This window comes from Asterias amurensis, chromosome 1 (genome assembly GCF_032118995.1).
Source record: "Asterias amurensis chromosome 1, ASM3211899v1".
Classification (NCBI taxonomy): Eukaryota; Metazoa; Echinodermata; class Asteroidea; order Forcipulatida; family Asteriidae; genus Asterias; species Asterias amurensis.
The window spans coordinates 11,491,189-11,517,890 of record NC_092648.1 but is presented as its reverse complement, the minus strand read 5'-3'; the positions used below and the strand labels follow the sequence as shown (position 1 = coordinate 11,517,890).

At 40.1% G+C, this 26,702-nt stretch overlaps 1 protein-coding gene across 1 annotated transcript in view; it reads left to right on the top strand.

The window, feature by feature from the left end:
* Positions 1-567: 567 nt before the first annotated feature.
* LOC139945599 (5'-3' exoribonuclease 2-like) overlaps positions 568-26,702 on the top strand; it is an 84,134-nt gene continuing 57,999 nt past the window's right edge. The window contains exons 1-24 of the mRNA XM_071943010.1: positions 568-781; positions 2,228-2,355; positions 3,044-3,217; positions 4,990-5,101; positions 7,507-7,596; positions 8,159-8,231; positions 9,154-9,204; positions 9,909-9,926; positions 10,598-10,687; positions 11,895-11,944; positions 13,131-13,202; positions 13,749-13,802; positions 14,299-14,378; positions 15,393-15,450; positions 16,529-16,586; positions 19,027-19,124; positions 19,591-19,629; positions 20,360-20,446; positions 20,793-20,935; positions 21,650-21,734; positions 23,131-23,289; positions 24,774-24,863; positions 25,747-25,819; positions 26,442-26,525. Of these exons, the coding sequence (XP_071799111.1) occupies positions 707-781; positions 2,228-2,355; positions 3,044-3,217; positions 4,990-5,101; positions 7,507-7,596; positions 8,159-8,231; positions 9,154-9,204; positions 9,909-9,926; positions 10,598-10,687; positions 11,895-11,944; positions 13,131-13,202; positions 13,749-13,802; positions 14,299-14,378; positions 15,393-15,450; positions 16,529-16,586; positions 19,027-19,124; positions 19,591-19,629; positions 20,360-20,446; positions 20,793-20,935; positions 21,650-21,734; positions 23,131-23,289; positions 24,774-24,863; positions 25,747-25,819; positions 26,442-26,525 (2,041 nt within the window). The 5' untranslated portion in view covers positions 568-706. The remainder of the gene's footprint in view (positions 782-2,227; positions 2,356-3,043; positions 3,218-4,989; positions 5,102-7,506; positions 7,597-8,158; positions 8,232-9,153; positions 9,205-9,908; positions 9,927-10,597; positions 10,688-11,894; positions 11,945-13,130; positions 13,203-13,748; positions 13,803-14,298; positions 14,379-15,392; positions 15,451-16,528; positions 16,587-19,026; positions 19,125-19,590; positions 19,630-20,359; positions 20,447-20,792; positions 20,936-21,649; positions 21,735-23,130; positions 23,290-24,773; positions 24,864-25,746; positions 25,820-26,441; positions 26,526-26,702) is intronic.

Below are 26,702 nucleotides of genomic sequence, written 5' to 3'. Positions count from 1 at the left end.
AGTGCTCCGATTGCACCACCAAGCGTAGCAGAAAAGAAGCTGTAATATTTTGCGTCAGTTCAGCAGAGGGCGCTATGTAAAGTAGGCTACAATTCGGAATGTTTTTGATTATTGATAATTTGAAAACCGGGGGACAGAACCAAACAGCATTTGGTGCTCAATGTGTGGCATTTTGACCCACCCCCCCCCCCCCCCCGCCAATTATGTATCGATTTGTTTCCCTTTAAAGGTAAAGCAGTGCATGGAGTGTGGGTAATATGATCTATGCCAAAGATAAAACTTAGTAAACTTGCGGGTAAAACCATTGTAAAAGTAAAACCAAGTATTAAATTTCTTTTGAGGGTAATACATAGTTGTACCCGCAATTTTACTAATATTTTATAGTTTATTCTTAATTCTTTAGAGGATTTATGACCATTCATGTATTTCATACGATTCGACAGATAGGCCTACTCATGTAGAGCTGTATGTCTATGGGCCTACTACACTGCGGTGCTATTGATGCAGAACAACGAGACCGTAAAAGTCAAAGGGCGCCCTCAAGCAGGTGTCGCACATACACACGGTACACACATGCAATCTCGATCTCGTGCGTGTGTTTTTTAAGTCGTAAAAAACCCAAACATTTTATTTTCACTTCATGAAATATCAAGCGAGTACCCTATTTCACCGTGGAATTAGGCAGTAAAACGCCAGGCCATCCATCATGGGAGTTCCAGCATTCTTCAGATGGTTGAGTAAGAAATATCCATCCATTGTGGTTCACGCCGTTGAAGAAAAGGTGAGTAGAATAATTAATTTATACCGGTAGCGCTACGGTAACTCACGTTTACATACGATCATATGGTGTAAACCGTCTATTTACGACACACACTAGTTATTGTCAATTCCTAAACCATGAAAACATTAATTAACAGAATAGTAAAGCTATTATTGTGTATTTTTGTTTTATTCATCGTATTTGTTTGTTCTGAATCTAACATAAACATGTTTAAAACAGGATGTTTACACTTACAGGGACTTCCCTGTATTTTATCTATGTTATGATGAAGGAGACTGTGTTGTGTAGACTGTGGTGTAGTGTGAACATTAATTAGGCTACCTGATTGAGTGTCATATTTGTTTTCAATTAAAGAATTAGCATTCATAATAATGCTGATCTAATTCTAATGCTTACTCGAATTGCCTTTGTGGATAACTTTCCGCATGGCGCCACCACTTTTTCACTCTTTTTTACAAAAAGGGATATCTCATTGAGGTAAATTAGGTACTATATTATTTCATATCGAATGAAAAAGTGGTGGCGCCATACGGAAACTTTTCCGCCTTTGTTTGTTGTGTTGACGATTGGCAATGCTTGCTGCCAATCTCCAAAGATAAGGTTCTGTTTCCTGCCACCACTTTTTCATTCACCACTTAATTTATTCACGACATGGCGGATATTTTGGTTTAGTTCTAAATTTGGGGTAAAAAACACTATTTTTACAATCACAAATACTTTTTTTTCAACAGTTTGAAAGTGGTTTAGTTGCATATGAATCTTGTGCATATATTTAACTTATGTTTAAATGTTCTGTTAAAGTGCATTTACAAATTGTTGCCGTAAGGCCAAGGGGTCGTGAGTGGTCGGTATTGAGTGCGACCCAGAAAAAGTAATGGCAGTATACAGAAAGTTTGCCGGTGAACTGAAATCATTTTTGTGAACTGAAATGTTTTTATGCTAAGAATTTTCTTCCAGTTGTAACTAACTGTAGCTGATTTGTGGTGAGCACTAGTTTGACTAAAACTCAAAAGTTTGTGCGCTTGTTTTGGTCTCCCTCCATTGATTCTTGGCCCATGTAAATTTAGCCATTTTTGTCTGTCTGGGACCAGCTTTTGTGATGTTATTTACCAAGAGCATGGATGCGATCTAACTTTGTAATTAAAACTTATAAAACTTATTAAAACTTCTTAGTGGCACCATAAGAAAACCTGATAGAGTGCCCCTAACCGGAGGAAGGGGTACCAACATTTATTATTTTGTAATCAAAACTGAAGGCTTGAGAGAGCGACAATGCACTTTTATCAACTAATTAGGACCACCTATGTTTCTGGAAAACTTTGCAGATTGTTTTCAACTTACAGGATGGAAATGAACCCACTCAGAATCCTAAAACTGTAAAAGTGTCCACGGTCAGTTTTTATTATTAATAACGCTGTATTTGTACTTTGATTCCCAAATCATCAGCCTAAAGAAGTGAATGGTGTCACAATACCGATGGACATCAGCGCACCCAACCCTAATGATGCTGAATTTGATAATCTGTACCTGGATATGAATGGAATCATCCATCCATGCTGTCACCCAGAAAACAAGTAAGTCACGTCACAGTCAATAAGCGTTTCCCCCTCACAGTGGTCAGCTGTTGTGCCCTTAGTTGCGAGAACGTAACCCTCCTCTCGACGGCGAAGGCGTATGGTTATGGAGCAGGCTCGTCCGCAAAACAGGAATCTGGTCCAACACGTACAATTTCGACAGCTAGTCAACGAGTTGCTCCATTTTTACCACTTTTACCTGAACAGGGCCCAGTTTCATACACCTTACATGTGTACCCACACAAAGTGGCTAGCACAGCAGTTTATATGCTTACCAGAAAAAAAAGTTACCAGCCAAACTACTACATGTACAATTTTGCCTGGTATTTGGCTCATTTCTGCTTAGCAGACAATTATTTAGCATTATTTTCTACCCAGGCAGCTCTGGAATTGGGCCCAGAACTCTTCTCAGGACTAACACATGCAGTTTAGATGGTTTCAAATGATTGGTCAACTAGCTTGAAAATGTTACCAAAGTTACGAGGGATAGCGTACAAATTGTGTATTGTAAGTAAGCTTTGAGACAGATCAATGACCAGGGCCCAGTTGCTAAGCACACAGCAAAATTGTGCTGACCAGAACAAGAACACCGGCCAAACTGACATTTCACATGTACAATTTGTGACTGGTAACCTGCTCATTTTTGCTTAGCAGACAATAAAGCATTATTTTTTTCTTCTATCCACAGACCAGCACCTAAGGATGAGGATGAGATGATGGTAGACATCTTTGCCTACATCGATAGATTGATGAGGATTATTCGCCCAAGGCGGATGCTGTATATGGCAATTGATGGAGTTGCTCCAAGAGCCAAGATGAATCAGCAGAGATCTCGACGATTCAGGGCCTCCAAAGAAGCTATGTAAGTCTTGGGGGGTGGGGTGGGGTGGGGGTAAGAAGGGAGAGGAAAGCCTGGAGAAATTCTGTAGTCACAAGTGCTGTTGTTTGTTTTTTTACAAACATTTAACTCTCTACACAGTACACAGGCAACCCTCCTACTGTTTTTAATAATAATAATGTCGAAGTCTTATATAGCACACGTATCTACCAAACAAGGTACTCAAGGCACTGAGTATTTTATAACCAAACTTTCAGAAAGATAGGTTATTGCAGTGATGGATTCTGAGACCCAATCATATAGCACTTATAAAGGGTTTACAAGGTGCTACCATTAAGCAGCCACAACCAGGATAACCGGGGTAAACCCTTCTCTTTTCGATAAGTGCACTAGGTTCGTTTACATGCGTTACACAACACATGGGACCAACATCAATGTCATTCACTGTTGTATGGAATGATTGATGTATTCTGCAGTATGATGTTTGTTGTTTTACAAGCCTTTAATGATTTTGAATGATCGATGCACTATGCCAGGCTGCAGTGTGGTATAATGTGGTAAGTGCGTCTACATGGTACACAGTCAACCCTCTTACTTCTTGACCATTCAATAGCATCCACTTTGGTTGTAATGTTAGATGCACTGTGTCAACCTGCAGTGTGATATAATGTGGTGAATACATCTATACAGTACACAGGCAACCCTCCTACTGTTTTCCCAATCAATGTCATTCACTGTTGTTGATTGATGCATCTGGTGAATGGTTTTCCAGATACTGTGCACCTTATAAATGTTACGTTATTATTATTATTTTCATATAGTGAATTCTTCTACAATTTTTATACACAACACATAGGCCTACATGTATAGAGACGGGGATTGGAATGAGGATGAGTGATGTCTTAGAGAGATTGCAGCTTACAGTTTGTATTATTTCTTACTATGAAGAGACTGGGCACATCTCACATCTCAAAACTTGTTCAGGCATTGCTTCGACAAAACTTTAATCATGCTAAAATTATGGTACAGTGTTGTACCCTGCCTGTTGGGTAATGCCATGGAGTATGCATAGTCTATTATTTTGTTGAAAAGGGAGCGTAATCTACAAAAATAATGGGGTCATTATACTTTGGTCTAGGACAGAACAAAACTGAGTTCAATGAGTCTGTGTGACATGGGCTTTATAGAACATAGTTGTAACAGGAAGGAAGATAAGGAGCTCGAACGAAGGGACTTCAAAAGTCGAACCTGTGGTACTGCGGTCGTTTAACGACACCTCGTAATCACCCACATACCTTATACAAACAATGGGCGACCTGTCGTATGTTAGTTTGCGCATGCGCACTTGATTGTTCACTCAACTATGGTGTCGTATGTCGTATGGATATAATTAAGAAAAAACAACTTTTTTGAGACCTGATGAAATTTTGTGTCCACTTTCAAAATTTGGAACCACCGCTAGTTGCAAAAAATGTAAAAATATGCTATCATATTTCCATGTAAACACCACAAACAGTAAATGAAAACGTGTATATTCACAACTCTTGTATCCAATGATTCAACTTTACACGAAGGAACGGTTCAGAGTGGCAGTACCACGGGTTCTCCTGTACAAAGAGATCTAATCCCGCTTGTTAATCGGCCATCCAGCTGTAGGTCTCTTATCTTGTTCCACTGGTCAGACAGGGGCATTGTTCTTTTGTTACTCTGCGGTTTTGTGGGTTATCGAGCTCCTTCTATTCCTTCCCCATGGTTGTAATAACTTTTGATCCTACTTACTGCTCATGTCTTTTCAGAGAGAAGAAAGCTGACATTGCCCGCATACGAGAGGAGGTCTTCTCCAGGGGTGGCTACCTTCCACCTCCAAAGCCAAGTCAGCAACATTTTGACAGTAACTGCATCACACCAGTAAGTGTATCTGTTATTTACAGTAGGCGCACATTCTTCACGGCAGTATAGACCTTATGCATTGACATCATCCAGCCGCCATATTAGAGGAAAAACAGTGACGAAACAATCGAAATGCACAGATTTGTTCGCGCGGCGCATAGTATTGGCCAATGAACAACCTCCTTTTGACCTCTATGTGAGGGCGCCCTATTGAAATGACGTCATGTGCATAAGGTCTATTACAATCACTGTATCTAATATTATTGCTAATCAACGATAGTGACAAGTACTCTTAACAGTTTAAACATCCTGAAATTTGATGGGCTTGGTTGCTCCAGACTCAGGCTATAGTGATCATGTGTGGGTTCCAGTCCTGCTCGTGACACTTTCTTTGGTGTGTCTTGGCCGAGCGGTTAAGAACATTGGACTCGAGCTCTGAGGTTTCTGATTAGCAGATTTAGGGTTCGATCCTGGTCATGGCACCTTTGTCCTTGAGCAAGATGGTGTCCCACCATAATTGCCGTTTCCTTTGGATGGGGCAGTAAGCTGTAGGTCCCATATACTTGGATTGTAGTGAACATATTCAAACCCAAAATACTTATCAAGGAGGAGTAGGGGTTCAAACCTGCGTTTCTGGTTCACATACATGTAGCAAGCATCCTTGCTTATTACTGGTTTCCCAGGGTTGTGGGCTACAGCGAAGTTCACTTACCGTATTTTCCTGCGGATAAGACGCGTCTTATCTGACTTTTTAGACCCCAAAAACATTGATGCGTCTTATCTTTCGGTGCGCCTTGTCTGCTGACGATTGTTTTTTTAATGATCACTGCGTGAAATAAAAAATACCTTCATGTCCAGTTCAAATCAACGATCTTTGTGTGAAGAATCCTTACTCAATAATGCGGTCGAACAAGGCTATTCAGACACTGTGACCGTATTTTTTGTTCGAACAATGCCGCAATCCCCCAGACGTCCAATTATTCCAACAATGCTACAACGTGTTTATTCCCCATGACCGTGCTTTCATTCCATTAATGCCGCAATGCGTCTAGCTTTCGGTCCAACAGAGGTCGGCAGTGTACAAACGTTTTTCTGTGTGGCCGGGTATTCGTTCCGAAAACGATTGACAGTCAATAACTTCATACAAACGTCATTCACCCAACCGCTATTGTGTGGTAAACTTTGAGGGTTTATTTTATTTTATTGCTTCAAAACTTCGGGTAGGAACGGTTGTTAAAATCATGGTTGCTCTTGCATGAAACTTGCCTGTAAAATCAACGATGTCCAAGTTCAGACTCGAAAATCTCTCAAAACGACACAGAAAATTAGCCCCAAAACGCAACCGTTCCGAGGTCTGTAAATTTAATCACGCAACACAAAAGCAGATATCACGCCTATAGTCGTTGTTACTGTGAGTGTGACAATAAATACAAGAAACATTGAACGCTAGAGGGCGTTTTGGAACATTGTAATAGCGTGAGGTTAAACGTCCTCTATTGGACTCGACGTGTCTGGGCTAGACTGCGCCCCTGTCTTTATCCGGAAGGTCCCTGCCGCTAGATCCAGTGATTCCCTTTGGATACAATGAACGTGCAGTGATATAGATGCCCAATAGTCACTGCTCTCAAGTCCGCAATGAAATTTGACTGCATACGTTCAGGCTATGTCTGGGCATGCTTGGGATCCGCACAGTCACGTGGGAATTTTGGCGCATTTCCAGGCAGCGCAAATGCGACGGCTTAGCACAACCCGTCGGCGAACATCGTTCAATACGGTGCCCACATGGTCTCCAACATCTGTTGTGCAATCTCGAGATTGAGCAGCGCAATCCACTGTGTACATGTGCATATTAATGTGCATGCAGCGACATCCCGGCCGGAGGATACATTACTACACCCACACGCTACGTCCGTCTGTCGTTGCAATGTATCTGTATCAGCAAGGATCCTCGTAGTTTGTGGGGACGTCGGATGTGTCCAGGGAGGCATTGTGTTCATGTTGCAAATAAAATTAACTTCAGACAGTGCGTGGACCATGGTTTCTGCCTGCTGATTGGGCCGAACTTTATGTTATTTACAATATACAGCGTTGGCTGATTGAATAAAGGTCGGTATACGTAGGTTCTCAAAGGCAACAAATTACGTCTTTGTGTCAATGTACCGACAACGGGTGGCGCCAGGTGTTCTTTTGTTTGCGGTTAAACGTGCGCCTTGTGCGGCGGTACGCCTTGTCTGCTGACGTTTGAAATTTTTTTGGTCATTTTAGCGTCCTGCGGCTTGTCCGCCGAGCGTCTTATCCGCAGGAAAATACGGTACATGTGTGGGGCATCCTTGATTTCATGACCAGAAATATATGATAATAATAACACTAACAATAATTGAGGGTCTTGACACACTTTAACTGGTTGTTTTTACCTTATCCAGGGTACTGAGTTTATGGCTAGGTTAGCAGAGTGTCTACGCTACTACGTAACAGACAGACTCAACAACCATCCTGGCTGGCAGAATCTGAAAGTAAGTCACTGCATTTGATCAAAGTGTCGCGGTGCACGAGTGTCAGAATTTTAAGTTTGATGTCCGGCCTGACTCGATGCAAAATCTTAGTGCCAGAGGACACAAATATTGTCATCAGTTGCCAATGAAAATCTAACATCGGATTTGGATTAAGGTTATCAAAGTATCGCAACAATAAAATACTTGAAAATATTTAAAATATTGAAAATAATTTTAAGTGCAGTTCCAGCTTTCCGATATCGCAGTAATTCTTGTTATTATTTGTACATTAGGTCCTCCTGTCGCGCTTTGTTCTGACAGTTAAGGTTTTTGTTCAACAGCCTATCACATCCCTGTGTTTATCAGAAGATTTGTAATTTCGAGTGCAGTTCCAGCTTTCCGATGTCACAGTAATTCTTGTTATTATTTGTACATTAGGTCCTCCTGTCGCGCTTTGTTCTGACAGTTAAGGTTTTTGTTCAACAGCCTATCACATCCCTGTGTTTATCAGAAGATTTGTAATTTCAAGTGCAGTTCCAGCTTTCCGATATCACAGTAGTTCTTGTTATTGTTTGTACATTAGGTCCTCCTGTCCGATGCTAATGTGCCAGGAGAAGGTGAACACAAGATCATGGATTACATCAGAAGACAACGAGGTACGACTTCACAACGTTTCACTTTGCCTTTTTGACCTTTGTCTAGGGGCAATTTTTACTGACAATCTTAAAGCAGTCAACTGCACAGTAAATAAAGAACATTTCATCGACACATGAGACGATTTCCCCAAAAGTGTCTCACTTTCCACTTGAAAATGATATGAAAACTGAAATATGATAGTGCTGGTTGCCAGTTACATGCCATCTATCCTTCAATATATTATTATTATTGTAAGTAGGATTTGAAACTTTGCATGGTGGAAATAAGATATAGAAGATTTTGCGGTAACACCATGTAATGACTGTCTCTAAATGAGTTGGGGTGGTTCTGAAAAGAACCGTTGGATTAACTCGACGTTTCGATCAGTATGCTCTGATCGTCTTCTGGAGAAAGCTCTTCTAGATATTATTATTATAATTACATTTCTCAACACTTGGGCTTTAATAAGGAGGTCCCTTTACCTGTAGGTACGAGTTAGTATTCCTCCCTAACTGACCTAACTGACACGACCATTGACTGAATAAGAGCAACTATGAATATAAATATTAGTAGTAAATATGCGGGTAGAACCATGGCTAAAAACTATTTTGAAGGAGTTGTGGCTCTGAAAAGAGCAGGTTTGGTCTTGACAGTATACTCTGCGCGTCTTCATTGACTGAATGTTTGGAATGGCCACCATTGGTATTGAATGCCTCGAACTTTGCACTTAAAGGGGCACAACATTTTTGCTCCGGTAATGGCACTTCTATGGGGAGATTTGAGTTTGTATTTGAACCTTGCAAAGGGCACCACAGCAAAAGCACAGGGCACAACAGCAATTGCTGTGTGTGCCGTGGGTTATTTCGAAGCTTGGTATACGATATTGGTTATTTATCAGCAATTGGACATCCATCTTGACTTCTTCACTGATTGTTATTGCAGGTAATCCTGACCATGACCCAAACACCCACCACTGTCTCTGTGGAGCTGATGGTAAGTCAGTCTGCAACTTTTCATCTTTTTCACTTATTGTCTGAACTTTTTTTTTTTTCATTCTTTTTAGCAGTGTTCTATGTCGTTCTTTGATGTAATTGTGGTTTTTTTTTAGAAGAGGCGGTTCAGTCACAAAAATCGATACAACACCATATTTATTCCAAAGTTATTAGTACATAGTATGCTAATAAGGTCTGCGATTCTCTATAATTTCAACTTGGAGTATTGCGCCCAACTTGGTACATTTTTTAAATTTTTAAGTCGCCAGACACACAAAGCCTGAAGGCCACTTCAATGTGTGGGCTACAATGATTTTATTCCAGAGGCCGTTGCCACCTACTCCTAGGGCTGAAACAGGGTTACCCCCCTTTACAGTCCATACGGATGTAGGCTTGGGTATCATCAATCCGAAACCTGGCCGGTAGAGCAGAAAGTACTGCCTCCCCAATTTTACCTAGCAAGTGTCACGACCGGGACTCGAACCCACCCTCTGCTGATCAAACACCAGAGCTTGAATCTGGCGCTCTCAATCGCTCGGCCATGACACGCCATGCACTATTTAATTGCAAACAATGCACGGAACAGCCATGTAAGTCTTGGTACCCATTGTTTGAGGAGAAACAGAGTAACCTAGTTTAGGAAATCTTGTCTCAATCTTGTAAAAGTCTTAACACTTTTGTTTGTTGTCTTTTTACCCTTGTTAGCGGATCTGATCATGTTAGGTGAGTAAGATTAATCAATGATTTATTAAATGCACTGGACACTATTGGTAACTACTCAAAATAATTATTAGCATAAAACCTTACTTGGTAACGAGTAGTATGAAGAGGTTGATAGTATAAAAATGGCTCCCTCTGAAGTGACGTAGTTCTCGAGAGAGAAGTAATTTTCCATGAATTAGATTTCGAGATCTAAGAATTAGATTTTGAGTTTTCGAAATTAAGCATCTGAAGGCACACAACTTTGTGTGACAAGGGTGTTTATTCTTTCATTATTATCTCGCAACTGTTACGACCAATGAAAACATTCACGAGAAAAACAAAAATATATTTTGTCAAGGAAGAAAGAACTAGATTGTAGTTTAGTTTAGGGACAGTTGCATCCTCTACTCTTGTTTAAAAAAAACTGTGGTCCACTCTGTAATTGTAAAGGATTTACAAATATGGTTGTAAAATAGCAATATAGTACTAACATTAGATGCCCAGGGCGTCGAAATCTGTTCTTATTCCGTTCGCCTTGTGAAATGGGCAAGTCAGATTTCATTGATTGATTGCCAATGTTTCTAGTTGAATATATTCAACCCAAATTTAAACAAAACTTACCGCAATCAGATTCCCTCAGGGTTTATTACTTGATGTTAGTAATACAATCACGACTGTTTTTGTATATGAAGGTCTTGCAACACACGAGCCTTACTTCACAATCATCAGGGAAGAGTTTAAGCCCAACACGAGACGACCCTGTGAACTCTGCAACCAAGTTGGTAAGTAACCAAAATTGGATGGTATAGAAGTATCTTTCCTCGCCGTCAACCAGTTAGAACCACAGAGTGGGACACATTGCCAGCGCTCTTGTTTTCGTTTGTGATTGTCAGCCGCCTCCAAGCGCCCCCTCCCCCCACCTTTTTTTTATATATATTTTTTTATTTAACAGTGGGATGGGTGTTTTTTTAACTGAGGGGTGGGTATTAGGGTACATTCTTGTAGCAAGATGGCTTTGTAGAGGTGCTGGTCACCTGGGCCCAATTTCACAGAGCTGCTAAGATAAAGTACAAACATTTTCTAAGAATGAAATTTCTTCCCTGATAAAAACAGGATTACCAACCAAATTTCCATTTTGTTGCATTTCCTAGTTACTGGTTTTTAACTGTTTTTATCAAGGTAAACATTTCATGCTAAGCAAATTTTTGTGCTTAGCAGCTCTATGAAATTGGACCCAGTTCCTCCTCGCCACTCACTGGCTTGGTATTTTTTAGCTATTTTGCTTCTTTGTTTCTTTATGTATCGATTTGTATATTTATATTTTGATGCCAGTGTAAAGTCTAAAAAAAAAAAAATATGTGAATTTTCAGTCCCTGGAAATAATTCTCTGGGGTTTTACTCCCACATCTTAAACTGAAGTACCAAACATGGTATACATCCAGCTTGCTTATCCTTTGGTTACAACATACAAGGGGCACCTTGTGTTTTTTTTTCAGTGGTTGCCCAAATTTATTTATCGCCACCTCATGCTCCATACACTCCTAGTAGAAACCTCCGTTCTGCTAACAAAGACACCTTCGTTATTCCTAAAGTTGTCACCGAAGTGTAAGGTCACTGTAGTTATCAGTTTGCTGCTCCTCACTTATTGAACAATCTCCCTCTACATATCAAACAAGCCACCACGATCTCAAGTTTCAAGACTCTTCTCAAAGCATATCTATTCAAATCATCATTCCATAATTATTCTGTTCCTCTGAGTGCTTAGAGACTTTCGTTTGGAGGTGTTAGGTGCTATAGAAATGCGGTTGTTATTATTATAACCACGTTGGCTATCTAGAAAATATAACCTGAAATATGTCATTTTGTGTCAGATATGAGTTTGTGTGATAAATTCTATGTACTAACTCAATGTTTTTGTTCGTAAATTAATACAATCAACTGCTTGAAATGCTTGAGTTGTTTTATTTGATTGTTTGTTTGTAATCGTAGGCCATGACTTGAAGGAATGCACAGGGGCTCCTAAGGAAGCACTGGAAGAAGTAAGTTGAATCAGAGCAACATTAATTTTGACTTACAGCTTACATTGTTCTCATTCTTGATATTTATTGAGAATCTTGGGCATGCGTTTCTGAGAGCCATTGCAAATTATGCTCTGTTCAGTGCTTGACTTTTCTCACTGGACCACTAGCCTGAATTTAGCCTGATCATCTGCTGTCACACTTCGAGGCTCGTGAATAACGCCAGAGACCGGCTTCGAAACCGGCGCAAATCGGCGTGTGTTTTGACCTTTGACCTCATACATGTAAATTAGAGATGCGCAGGCCAATTCTATTGCAGATGTGACAGGAATGAACTGTTTGGGCATCTATGGAATGCTCATGTAACTGTGCACGATTATTCATATCATTGTATCCAATGTAAACATTGGATCTGAGAAGCTGGGACCTGTCGCTATCCCTGCGGATAAAGACAGGGGCCTAGTCTAGCCTAAATCCAGCAATTGGAGACTTTTCAACGCTAGGTGGCTGCAGACTTACCGGGTAAGTTTCCATTGTTTACGTAGTTTGCTACCACCTAGCATCCCAGAAAGTCTCATATTGTTGGCGTTGTTACCGTCCTACTGCCAAACCTTTCAATACATGTACCTTCAATGGATCTGAATGATAGATGTACTAATACAGCCTGCAGTGCAGTTACACGAACAGTTCTAACAATAACCGGATTTATATATTGCCAATTTACCAAAGCATGCAAGGCGCTTAAGGAGAGGAAGAAAGACCAAGATTATGGGGACACCCAGGTACATGTTGGAACACAGTTTTCTTGGCTGTGCTCCGTGGTCATAATGGGTTGATGTGGCTGCCAGCCAAAGGCGCCCTTGTGTGCCTGCTTCTCGAACACGTTGTAGCCGCGGCCTTCGCAATTCAGTTCTTGGCTGTGAGTAAGGATGATTAGCCCCCCCCCCAAAAAAACAAGATTATTGTTCTATACACAGTTGTTTAATTGTACACATTAAGGCAGTAGAATGGTTTCAAATGATTCATACCTTCAAAAAGACTCTGTCAGGGTCTAGATTTCAATCACTAAATAATTTGTTCATTTTGATCATTTATACCCTTTTGGTTGGTAAGCAGTTTGCAACAGCCTACTCTATTTTCTCATTAACTAGATGGTGAAGCATTGTGAATTTTCCTGATACATTGTGTTTATTTGATCCTCATACAGTTGGATAATCAACCTGCTCCTATGGGTGAAGAAACGCAGTTCATCTTTCTGCGTCTGAACATCCTCAGAGAGGTACGTAAACGGTGAATGAGGTGTTTGAGACTTTCAGGACACTTGGTGGCAGCAGACTTAGCAAATATATAGTTTTGGACATGTGGGCTACTTAATGCATTAACAAGTTAATTCTAATGTGTGTTGCAATCTAGTGTCGCAAAGTCTTCCATAGAACCCTTTGCAGATGACATCACAAGCTGAAACATCGCCCTCAGACCTGGCATTTCAGCTTTAGAAGGGCAAGGCCATTCTCATTTTGCAAAGGGCACTTCCATTGGATAATCTTAAAGTCAATGGGAAACTTTGGAGGGACACCAAGTCATGGCCTCTGTGACCTGCGTGTAATTCCAGGGGTGCGTTCCACTCGCCACGGTCGCCAACAATTGTGTATTTGGTTAATCTGATTGAGTGTTTTACTAACTTTCCGCCGTCTATGCCAACCAAGGCAGTTTTGTTTATCAACAAAAGGCCTTTACTGCGACGATACACTCTATATGCATCCAGTACTTGTATGAAGTTGCTCTGCTTTTGAAAACTGATCCGATTGTGTGTTTGTTCCCACAGTATTTGGAGAAGGAATTATGGATGACTGGATTGCCATTCACATTTGATTTGGAGGTAAGGATTCTGTTCAATGGTTTGTCTCATTTTTGGTACCTGTTAAGTTACTATTATAATCTAAAATAACTGCTGGCATGGATGTGTCACAACCACCTCAAAAACAGTTTCTTATATAAACATTGCAATTTAGGAGGAACTTTGATAAGAAGAGGGAATATTGTTCCAAACTTAAAAGCACCAGCAATCTTAAAAGATTGTTTAAAACGATCATTATTGTGTTTGGGACCACATCATTAAGAGAGTCTGCATTTCTTGTGTAGTACTTTGTCTGTCTTTTACATCATTACATAGGCGATTTGTAGCAAGCTCATGAACACATTTATAAAAAAACCTTCTTTGTCTTAAGGTTTGCCAAGACAATTGATAAATAATGTCTTCACCTAGAAAGTTTATATAAACGAAGTTGTTAGAGACCACCTCTGCAGCTCTTTTAAATGAATGAATTGTCATTCTCAATTTAATGTTTTCTATGTAAATGTATTCTTTCCCCCAGAGAGCGATTGATGACTGGGTATTTATGTGCTTCTTCGTTGGTAATGATTTCCTCCCTCATCTACCATCCTTGGAGATCAGGTAAGAGATCAAAAATCAATTCCGAATTTTGGCAATTCACTAGCAAGTAGGTTTTATAACTAGTTTGCTCTGACAAGTTGAAAGTCAAAATTGTATGTCAAGATATAGGCCCAGATTCATAGAGCTGCTCGTGCACACATAGTAGCTAAGCACAACCAAATTATGCTTAGCAGAACAAGGTTACAGGCCCTGATACCTTTCACTTATGTCCAAGATGTCTTTGATCTGAGTTGTTTGCCTTTTTGTTGGCATGCCTAACTTTGTCACAGAGAGTTAGTCCGAGCATCCTCCTTTCCATAGCTCTCTGTGTTGTCATTAATTTGTGCTCCATTTATCTTCTTGGTTGTTGACCATGACTCTGTCCTGTGTTTCATTATTGTCAGGATGCACTGATTTTATGTTTTTCTTCTATGTTACATTGTCATTTCCTTGTCAGTTAAAAGGAAGGCACACGTTTGGTAATTACTCAAGCTTAAAAACTGACTTGGTAACGAGCATTGGAGAGCTGTTGATAGGATAAAACACTGTGGGAAACGACTCCCTCTGAAGTAATGTAGTTTTTGAGAAAGAGGTAACTTCTCACTAAAATAATAATAGACTTCCAGCTAGAAGTCTTTTATTTCTATCTGAAAGCAAACAAATTTGTCCAACAAGGGTGTTTTTTCTTTCATCATTTTCTCGAAACTTCGATGACCGATTGAGCCCAAATTTTCACAGGTTTGTTGTTTTATGCATATGATGGGATACACCAAGTGAGAAGACTGGTCTTAGATAATTACCAAACGTGTACCTTCCCTTTAAAGTAATTCCTAGTGCATTCCTAAGCACTTCCATACCCCTTGATCCTACAAATACTCATTATTTTTATGATTGCTTTTGTAGTACTATCATTGTCTGGCGGAGGTATTTGAGGGGTGTCATCTGATGGTTATCTTTATTTAAAGTTCAATTAAACTGTACTGAAGTGGTGGCGATGTTAACCCGAGAAAATATGTATTTGCCTTCACTTATTAGGGAGGGTGCCATTGATAGGTTGCAGAAACTCTACAAGAAAGCTGTGTACAAAACAGGGGTAAGATACGATTTATTTATTTCATTTGACTTCACTTGAATGCTTGTTTCATTCCACATAATGAACACACCCAATGGGGAGTGGTCACAACAATGTTTTAAATACTACAAGTAATTATTTATTTGTGGAGTAATTACCAAAGGTAATATTATTAATTTTAATTTTGGTATTTGCCCATATACACCGATGTGTGTTAGCACTTTATACTCAGTACTTTCCCCGAGTCCTGTTAAAAAATATCACAGGCATGTTACTCGGGTGGGATTCGAACCCACGACCTTTGCAATTCTAGAGCAGTGTCTTACCAACTAAACTACCGAGGTTGCCCGGTAGCTAGAGGCAGTTTGAATCCTATGTTTTTGGCAGCGGGTACTGCAACGATAATAAGAGATGTTAATATTAAAGGTAATATTGGAACGCACATGAAATTAATACATGACATTTGCAAAGTCTGCTGCACAGTTACTGGTACCTCTCTCATCATAAGAGTGCCCCTTACCAGTGAAACTTTGCCCAAGCCCCTTCAAGATCTCATCTCCACGTATTGGTTATGCTGTATTCATAAATACCTCAGACAGTTTCGCTATTCCTATTGGTGGAGAGCGCAACACGTGGGGGGTGTTTAAACCTTTGATAATGACCAGTGTTTATGACCGGTTGTGAGCGGGACAGTTTCTTCATTCCTATTGGTTGAGAGCAACGGCTGGAACAGTTGTGCCACATCACGCGATACACACACAGAGGGCCTTACCATTCCATAGCTGGAGGGGTGTTGTGTGGAAAGAAATCATTGAACAATTATAATTTTTGCATTTATTTTACTTTTGACCAAAAAGTGTTGATGTTTTTGACCAAAAAGGTTATTTATGAATGGGAATCAAAGTGTGTTGAATCGGTTTTCAACTAGTGGTTTAAACCCGCCGAGGCCTGGTTCTTTATAATTTACCTTGACTTCGTCTCGGTAAAATTATCAAGAACCAGGCCTCGTTGGGTTTAAACCACTAGTTGAAAACCTCTTCACCACACATTGATTCCCTTTAATACTTTGATTGATGGTTTGTGTGTTATTTATTTACAGGGCTATCTGACCGATAGTGGTATGGTCAACCTGGATAGAGTGCAGTTGATCATGACTGGTAAGCCATTCACCAAGGACGAGAAGTGTCTGACGTTTTATCTGAATTCTGACTTTTTTTTTAAAGTCAGCCTGGTGTAGAAAATCAGCCGATATTTTTCCCACATGTTAAGAAATCCTGCTCTTTGATCTTCTCTAGTGCTGAGGACTACATGAATGTTCCTAAACACTCTGTGAAATCTTAACCCCAGGGGATACCAAAAGGAATAAATGTCACCAACTCAACATTTCTCCTATAAGGGAGCACGTATCTATTTAACCGCCCGAGAGCTAGGCCGAAACGGGCCGAATCTGGCGGTTTGCCGATCAACAAAAGAAATGACTGGTGTCATGAATAATCCGCATATCAGGGGTTAAAGTTGCTCACCTTTGCTCATTAAACCTTCACAACCTCAACACAATGGTGTTGGGTCTGGATGGGCCAGGGGCACTAACAATAGGCTCGACGGGTCCTTTGTCAAGTGGCTGACAATTAAGGGATTATAGGATTACTGCCTGCAACTACAGACTGAATAAGCTGGAAAGACTTTGCTCCCAACGTTTAGCCAACAGCCGTATCTACCTCCTTTTCAAATTGACATATGTAGTCAGCATCTGATATCAAAGCTTAATATAATCGTTTAGTTTGAACATACTCATTAAAACAACTGATTAAAACAAATTCGAATAAATACTTAGAAGTAAATCTTCACTAGAATCTGTCGTAGGTTTGCTCACAACAATGTCTTCACAGGTCGTATGCCAGACGTGTTGGTACGTCTGCGTGCGTGATACAATATAAGGAACCATGCAAAAGTGCGCCCTCTTGTTTGAATAAATTTTTTTTTTCTGTACCATGCAGCCTAAGCCAAGTGTTCGTTTATTTCAAAGACATGTATCTAGAAATGATTATACGTTAGTAAATTTGTGTCAGTACACAATATAGATAGTGCGATAAAAGTATTTATATCTGACTAAATTTATCGTGTAAGCTGAATAAAATATTGAGTAATACATTACGGTTGTTGTAAGTTTTTTCCCTGTTGGGCTTAATTTTGCTGTCGTCAATGAAGTAGGCGTGATGAGCAAAAAAAAAAAAAAAAAAAAGAATGAACACAGCCCGTTTAAATCGTGCAACACCATAATTTAAAGAAACAATTTGTCAGTTGTGGAATGTAAACATGGCTGAATCCACAATTTATTTTGGGATTATAAATGGAGATTAGGTATTTTAGGGAGAAATATTTGTATTCTTCTTTGGTCCTGTGCCGTTAAACTGTAAGTCCATCCTTAAATTCGTATTCATCTCTGCACCACCAAAGATGTCCAATCAAGGGTTAGTAGCATTTTAACATCAGCATTGAGCTGAGATATTTTTGTTTACTTATTTTTGCAAAATAAATGCAGTCTATAAAAAAAAAACCGCAATAGAACTCATGGATTCCAGAACACCTTTCTATGCACTATAGTTGGAAGTTTATGGTATCGGACCCTTCTCTAATCCGGGCACAAAGGGCCTTTGTCCAAGTCATCAGGGATTAACAGTCGCCCATCTATTCCTTTGTGTACCAAAAGCTGGGTAGCAGGGGCAAGGAGATCATGAATATGCAGGCTAGGAAACCGAGCGGTGTGCATTCACCTGTTGATGATGAAGCTCATTACAGCGCCGGGCGATTCGGCCAGTTTCGGCCTACCTCTCGGGCGGTTAAATAGATACGTGCTCCCTAATTTACTGAAGAGAAAATATTCGAGAACTACTTATCCACTAGCGTGGGGGGCCTCAATACAAGTTCACCATTGTTTTTAGGATATGCAAGTATGATTTTGCTATCGCCAGACAAACCATAGAAAGGATCGTGGATAAGCACGACAGTGAATAAGATGCATGAATGAAAGGTTCAAAGGTCATAAGGTTATCAGAATTAGAGGAAAGAAGTATAAGGGGAAACAAACATTGAAATCTAGATGAAAACAAATGTGGTTTTGGCATATGGTCAAAACCCTCGATAATAATTTGCTAATGTCTTGCTTCTCTCCACCCAGGGGTAAATGGGTACCTGTGTGGGCAGAGTTGGTTCTTGTGATTGATTAGCCTTGATTGCGCTACATATATGGGGGCACAGGCTGTATACTCCACAGGGAGCTGATATTGTTTAAGGAATGATTTAAGGCCCAGTGGCCGTAGCACCTTGTAAAGCCTTAAAAGGTGCTAAATAATTGGGTCTCAAAACTCATCACTGCAATTACCTATCTTTCTGAAAGTTTGTATATACTCAGCGCCTTGAGTACCTTGTTTGGTAGATACGTACGCTATATAAGACTTTGATATTACTATTATTATTATTTTTATTATTATAATAATGTTGAACCGTCACTGCGTGAGGGACCTGAGCGCTTAACAAGAAACCACTATTATTATTATTATTTAAGTTTTTTGTTTTGTTATTGTTTTGGATGTCTAGATCTGGGTGAAGCTGAAGATGAAATCTTCAAGCAGCGGAGACAGAATGAGCTTCGCTTCAGAAGGAACCAGAAAGAGAGAAACAAGCGCATGAAGATGGTAAGGAAAAACACTTTTTATCAAATAATTTTGAAAGAGCCAAGCTATTCAGTTGGTATTTTTAAGGTTCAAGATACAATTACGTTAAGAGTATGATAATTTTCTTCCAACGGATTTATAAAAAAAAAAAAATTACGCCTGAATTACAATTAAAAAATGGTAAATCACAAAGAATGTACAAAACCAAGTCACAAAAAGTATTAAATGTATAAGTAATTTAATAACTATCCTCGCTTCTATTCCAAACCAGCAAGCATACATATTGATTAGTATCAGTCATTAATGGCTTGCCTAAAAGTAAATGGCCCATTTCTCAGGACATGAGTACAATGACTAGGGGCATAGAAGCATTTGCCTCTTTGATGTTATAGGTCTTCACTAGACCCAATCATATACGTCCAATCTTGGTTTGGTCTTCTGAGTAAATTTATTGTTTTCATTATTTATGTGCATCTTGTTTTTTTAGGACCATGGCTTCAAACGTGGGGGACTCCTAGCACCACAGGTAAGTTTGATCAGCTGATTTATCTATTTTTTTTCAAATTTAATATTGCTGTAAGAAACTGAGAAACACTGTTCAAATTGTTATGTGCATGGTCATTCCTCATCTCTGCATGCCTGCGTACCATACCGACCATGTTTCATTCACCATCTAGACGGCCGATCAGGGCCCAATTTCACAGAGCTGCTATAGCACACAAATTTGCTGAGCATGAAATTTCCTCATTGATAAAAACAGGATTACCAACCGAATTTCCACGAGATTTTCAAGATAAGCAAACAACAGCTGAATACCAGTAACGACTAACATACAACAAATGGAAATTTGTTGGGTAATCCTGTTTTTACCATAGATGAAATTTCATGCTTAACAAATGTTTGTGCTTAACACCTCTATGAAATTGGGCCCAGTTCTCAGATTGGTTCTTTGTATACGATTACAGCCCTGCTACAAATTATTAGGGCCCAATTTCATAAAGCCTGTAAGCACAGAAACTTGCAAAGCACAGACAGGTATTGCTTAGCAGACAATGTTTACCAGCCAAAGTCCATGGAGCTGACCTTGTTGTGGCTGGTGCTCCACCCAGCATAAACATTAGCTGAGCAGTATTTTCTGCTGGCGTTCTTAACGAAAATTGGGCCCAGCTAGTTTTTGGGCCCAGTACCTTTAATGTGTTTAACGTTCAAAATATTCGGTTCTTGTGTGTCTCAAACTATTCTTGTTTATTTCCCAGCCGGTATCAAGGAACTTCACTCCAGCCAGTGCTAGAGAGATTAAAGATGCGAGAGATAACAGCACTTATTCCCAACAACAAAACAAGGTAAGTTGACTTAGAGGCACTGTACACCTTTGGTAATTGTCAAAGGCCAGTCTTCTCACTTGGTGTATCTCAACATATGCATAAAATAGCAAACCTGTGAAAATTTGAGCTCAATTGGTCATCTTGGTTGCGAGATAATAATGAAAGAAAAAAACGCCCATGTTCAGTTGTTGCAAAGGTTGTGTGCTTTCAGATGCTTGATTTCGAGACCTCAAAATATCAAGTTTCCAACTCTCACATGACTCAATGCAAAGTTCCTCTCAATCTGGTATTGGTATTCTCAATGCATCGCAACCAGTTGTAAAGTCCTTTTGAATAGCCCGTTTTTATTATTTCTCATGTCTAGTACGCAGCGGATGCGTTGAAGGCTTCCTTTATTGCATCGGGGAGCAGTGGCAACCAGAACAGAGCGGGTTTAGGAATGAAGAGACCCCATGAGGGCGAAGAGGAAGATGAGTATGAGAAATTGGACAAGACGGATTCTGTCAAGTAAGTTCAAATTTCCTTTGGTACTTGTTGACATTTTCTGTGTCATGCAATTTTGTTCTCTTAATGATAAGTGCAGTGGGTTCTTTCAAGGGATGTACATGTAATGCAATTCAAAAGTTGTCCCAAATCTGGCAGGAAATACTGTATGTTACAGCGCCAGGAGAGAGTCACAGAGTGACAGACATGTGCGCTATACAAGAAGCCATAATTATTATTTTTATAATTATTATTATTTAATAATTACTCTAAAAATCACTACAACTGTACCACCTTTTGAAATGACATTTTCACTGGTTAATTTTACTGTATGTCTACATTTGTAGCAATCAAACAGTTCCAAAAAACAAAGGTAAACTTTGCCTTAAACATACATTCAGAAACACCTAAGACAGTTTCGCTATTCCTATTGGTGGAGAGCGCATCACATGGGGGTGTTTAAACCTTTGATAATGACCAGTAAAAAGTGTTGAAACATGGGCGTGACACGCGAGCTTGCACCTGTGCTTATAAGACAGTTTCTTCATTCCTATTGGTCGAGAGCAACGGCCGGGACAGTTGTGCCACATCACGCGATCTGAGTGATTTCTTGTGTTTGGTTCTTCTCAGTATTCATTACAGCAGACTATTCGCATCTACATCTGTTTAAGATGACCAGTTTATCTTGTGGTAACCTCTGCAATTGATTTTTAAATCTTTGCATGATTTTTTGTTCAGATTATGGGAGGATGGTTGGAAGGAACGCTACTATGAGGGCAAGTTTGACGTCCTTGCAACGGATAGACAATTCTGTCACAAAGTGGTAAGCTCAAATTCCACAAAAACACTGAAAAAAACCCCAAAACTTTTGTTTTGTTTTATGGGAATTAAAGAGTGGCGATGAGTTCGTAAACAGCCACTCTGCTGGTGTTACGTCACTACTACCAGGGCTGTCCATCATGGAATTGGTACTACCCATATCTCTGATATCACTGTAACCCCTTTTACCTGTGTACTACCCATAGGCAGAGGCATACATACTAGGTATGTGTTGGGTGCTACGTTACTACTACCAGGGCTGTCCATCATGGAATTGGTACTACCCATATCTCTGATATCACTGTAACCCCTTTTACCTGTGTACTACCCATAGGCAGAGGCATACATCCTAGGTATGTGTTGGGTGCTACGTTACTACTACCAGGGCTGTCCATCATGGAATTGGTACTACCCGTATCTCTGATATCACTGTAACCCCTTTTACCTGTGTACTACATACTACCCATAGGCAGAGGCATACATACTAGGTATGTGTTGGGTGCTACGTTACTACTACCAGGGCTGTCCATCATGGAATTGGTACTACCCGTATCTCTGATATCACTGTAACCCCTTTTACCTGTGTACTACCCATAGGCAGAGGCATACATCCTAGGTATGTGTTGGGTGCTACGTTACTACTACCAGGGCTGTCCATCATGGAATTGGTACTACCCATATCTCTGATATCACTGTAACATCTTTTACCTGTGTACTACATACTACCCATAGGCAGAGGCATACATACTAGGTATGTGTTGGGTGTTACGTTACTACTACCAGGGCTGTCCATCATGGAATTGGTACTACCCATATCTCTGATATCACTGTAACCCCTTTTACCTGTGTACTACATACTACCCATAGGCAGAGGCATACATACTAGGTATGTGTTGGGTGTTACGTTACTACTACCAGGGCTGTCCATCATGGAATTGGTACTACCCATATCTCTGATATCACTGTAACCCCTTTTACCTGTGTACTACATACTACCCATAGGCAGAGGCATACATACTAGGTATGTGTTGGGTGTTACGTTACTACTACCAGGGCTGTCCATCATGGAATTGGTACTACCCATATCTCTGATATCACTGTAACCCCTTTTACCTGTGTACTACCCATAGGCAGAGGCATACATACTAGGTATGTGTTGGGTGCTACGTCACTACTACCAGGGCTGTCCATCATGGAATTGGTACTACCCATATCTCTGATATCACTGTAACCCCTTTTACCTGTGTACTACGTACTATCCATAGGCAGAGGCATACATACTAGGTATGTGTTGGGTGTTACGTTACTACTACCAGGGCTGTCCATCGTGGAATTGGTACTACCCATATCTCTGATATCACTGTAACCCCTTTTACTTGTGTACTACGTACTATCCATAGGCAGAGGCATACATACTAGGTATGTGTTGGGTGCTACGTTACTACTACCAGGGCTGTCCATCGTGGAATTGGTACTACCCCTATCACTATGCCCCCTTTGCTTCAGACTTCCTGGATGTAGCCAAGATGCCACATGACTTTGAGACGGGTACCAAACCGGTGAGTATCATCAGTGTTATGTTGAACTATTCAAAACCAGTGATGTCTAAGAAGAAGCCAGACTTCGCTTTTGAAATTCAAAAATTAAGGCCGTATCCGATTTGATGTATAAGCTAGGAGCAAGTTCGATCAAGGGACTAAAAGTTGACAATTGTCGAACACTGGGCGATTTTGCCTGGTACCCAGTATGTATTTCATGCATAGGTAACTTTGAAACATTGCCTAGTGGTTGACAAATGGTCGCTGATCGAACTTGCCCATGGGCTACGGCTATTTCTAAGGGTGTTGCTAAGGATACCCTATACATTAGCCCTATATAGGACTCTTTCTCTGTACACAACTAAACTAATCTGGGGCGGAAAACTTTCACAGCTTCATAACTTAAATCTTACCTGCAACAAGCCACTAGTTTCAACAGATTCACATTCCATGGCGGCATACAATTTTCTGCGGTGGGTTTTGGTCCTCATATTTTCCTTACAAATCCGTCATTTTCGTGAAATAATGCAGCTTCCAGCGTTAAAAAAATCCTGTATCGATCGTTTTCTCACAGTGTTGTCTGTTGTCGTGCGTACACGTATACATTCACGTGCAAGACGCACAATGCAAGCTTAGACGCTTGAATTCTTGGTCACTGTATCTTGACTGCACAGCGTTAACAACACAATTCAAAATTTGCGCGTTGTGCGTCTTGCGTACACACGGCAGATTGAGAGTACGAACAAAAAAGAGAATTTCTTAACGTTGGGGGCTGCATTATTCCATGAAAATGACGGATTTGTGAAGAATATATGACGATCAAAACCCACCGCAGAAAAACAAATGCTGCCATGGAATGTGAATCTGTTGAAATTGGTGCTTTCTTGCAGGTAATATTTGAGTTATGAAGCTGTAAACAATTTCCGCCCCAGAAATGTACCCTGATGTCCAGGACGTCACTGTAGTACAAAACGAAAGTGAAAGGCCGCCAGGGCTACCCTATACATGTACCTCAACACATGGTGATGCGGAAATTTAGCTGTAGCTGTAGCTGCAATTCGAACACAGTCGTATTTTGCACATGTGTTTTTTTCCTATCGCATTTGCATAACATGTGTACATGTAGGTAGGAGGTGCTTTTATTTGCGAGTGCATCAATGTAAAAATCTCTCTTTCACTGTTTGTATGGGAAAACGATCTTGATAATTTAAAAGATTATGAGTAATAATAATAATAAAAAGCAGTTCTTGTATAGCTCATATGACGTCACAAGCTCAAATAGCTCCCTCGGGGAGGTCAAAGGAAGACCTGTCATTGGCTGAGAGTTGTGCTTGGCGTGTACATGCATAAACGTTTCCATTGTTTGGCCACAGTGATGGCGACATATGCAAGGGGTTTGTTGTTTTAACGAATTCAAGATACAAGCCAGTTTTGAAATATAAATCTTATGTTCACTTATGTGACAATAATTTTAATTGATTTGTTGTTTGTTTTCCTTTTTGCAGTTCAAACCCCTGGAGCAGTTGATGAGTGTATTTCCTGCGGCCAGCGGTAACTTCATTCCTCCCACATGGAGAGAGCTCATGTCAGATATTGTAAGTAATTGTTTCATAGTATCTTTTCCTTAAATGCATTCAACAGAGGACTGTGTTTTATTATTACTATGAAAGATTTCTGGTCATAAAACCAAGGATAATAGTAATAATAATAATAATGACGTCTTCTATAGCGCCGGTATCCACAAAAAGTGCTCATGGCGCTTGCTCCAATACAAATATTCCCCCTTGGTTGTTCTCCAGCAGTGCAAAAACAAGAACAAATTCCAATGTCTAGTGAATGTTACTGAAATGTCTTTGAAAAAGATGGGTCTTTAAGGTTGATTTGAAGGTTTCTAAGGATGCCTAATAAGAGAACTTTATCACTTTAGCTTTCACCCTGGGGAAACCTGTACACAAGTGTGCTTGCTAAGTGACCTACAACTACAACCTGCATGGATGTCCTTTGGAATGTTCCGAACATTTTTTGTGCGAGTTAGTTCACCTGACCAAAGCTCTGGTGTTGTTAGCAGCAGATGGACCGTTCTGGCTTTCCACTAACCACCGCGCATGTGAGCAAGACACGTGTACAAGTACTCCCAATGACATTCTGCACGATTCTGCCGCACGTGCCAAATATACGCGCACGCATGACCGAGTTTGTCTGACCACAATCATTGCTGTGATTGGTCAAATGGGTGAAGGCGCACAGTTTGATTGACAGGCCGGATCGGTCCATTGTGGGTTGGGGTTCCAGTCATGACACTTGTGCTCTTTTTTCAACATCCCAAATGTCCTAACAAAGAAAAAAAAATCTCTTGCCCTTAATCAATCTATCCGTTAATTTATTTCCACTTAATTCAAACGGAGCACAGAGCACATTCTGTAAACAAAATACATTGATGGATGGAAGATTATTTTTCCCTGGTTGTTTTCTATACAGGATTCCCCAATCATCGACTGCTATCCGACCAACTTCAAAATCGATTTGAATGGCAAGAAGTACGCATGGCAAGGTATGAGACTTAGGTTTTCCTTTGGCATTTTGGATGGACAACATTAGATCAACATTAGCAATTCATAAATCAACAAAACCTACAACCTGGTTAATTTGTCATGAGTGAATTGTTTCTCAGATTCAAATGTTTTTTTGGTAACAAATTATCCGATCCATATTACTTCGAAGGGGAAACCTTCTCAGAAAAGTATAACGCCATAATAACCCGTTACACAGATTATGCCTTTTGATTAACTAAGAGTGCGGCACATAATATGTGTTCGTTTTACGAGATGCGGTACCTTAATGCTCAGCAATGTATATATATTGGGTGTTATAAAACAAATATTGACTGCTTTTAGTTGTGCTATGGTTAAAATTATGACCCCCTCTGTGATCCTCAGAATGTTCTTATTTCCCTCGGCTACACTTCTGGGGAAAAAAAAAACCTCCGGGATCACCTCAGGTGTTTTAACCACAGCACCCCAAGCAGTCAATATTTGTATACTATCAACAGCTGCAGCGCTTTCACTAAATAAGGATTTAATGGTCATTAGTTTTAAATAAAGTCTTTACCAAACTACGATCCTCCGTGACAAACCAGTTTTGGATGTGATTTCTTGTGATCTTTCTTCATGTAGGTGTTGCTTTGCTGCCCTTCGTTGATGAGAAACGTTTGTTGGAGACCGTCGCCAAGGTCTACTGTGACCTCACAGAAGCAGAGAGTAAGAATAATCATTTTTGTTTGATTCATGTTCAAGCTTAAACAGACATCATGAACAACTTACCGAGACTCCGTCTCGGTAAAATTATCAAGAACCAGGCCTCGTTGGGATTAAAAAACTAGTTGAAAACATCTTCACCACACATTGATTTCCTTATTAAAACATGCTGCAAATGTT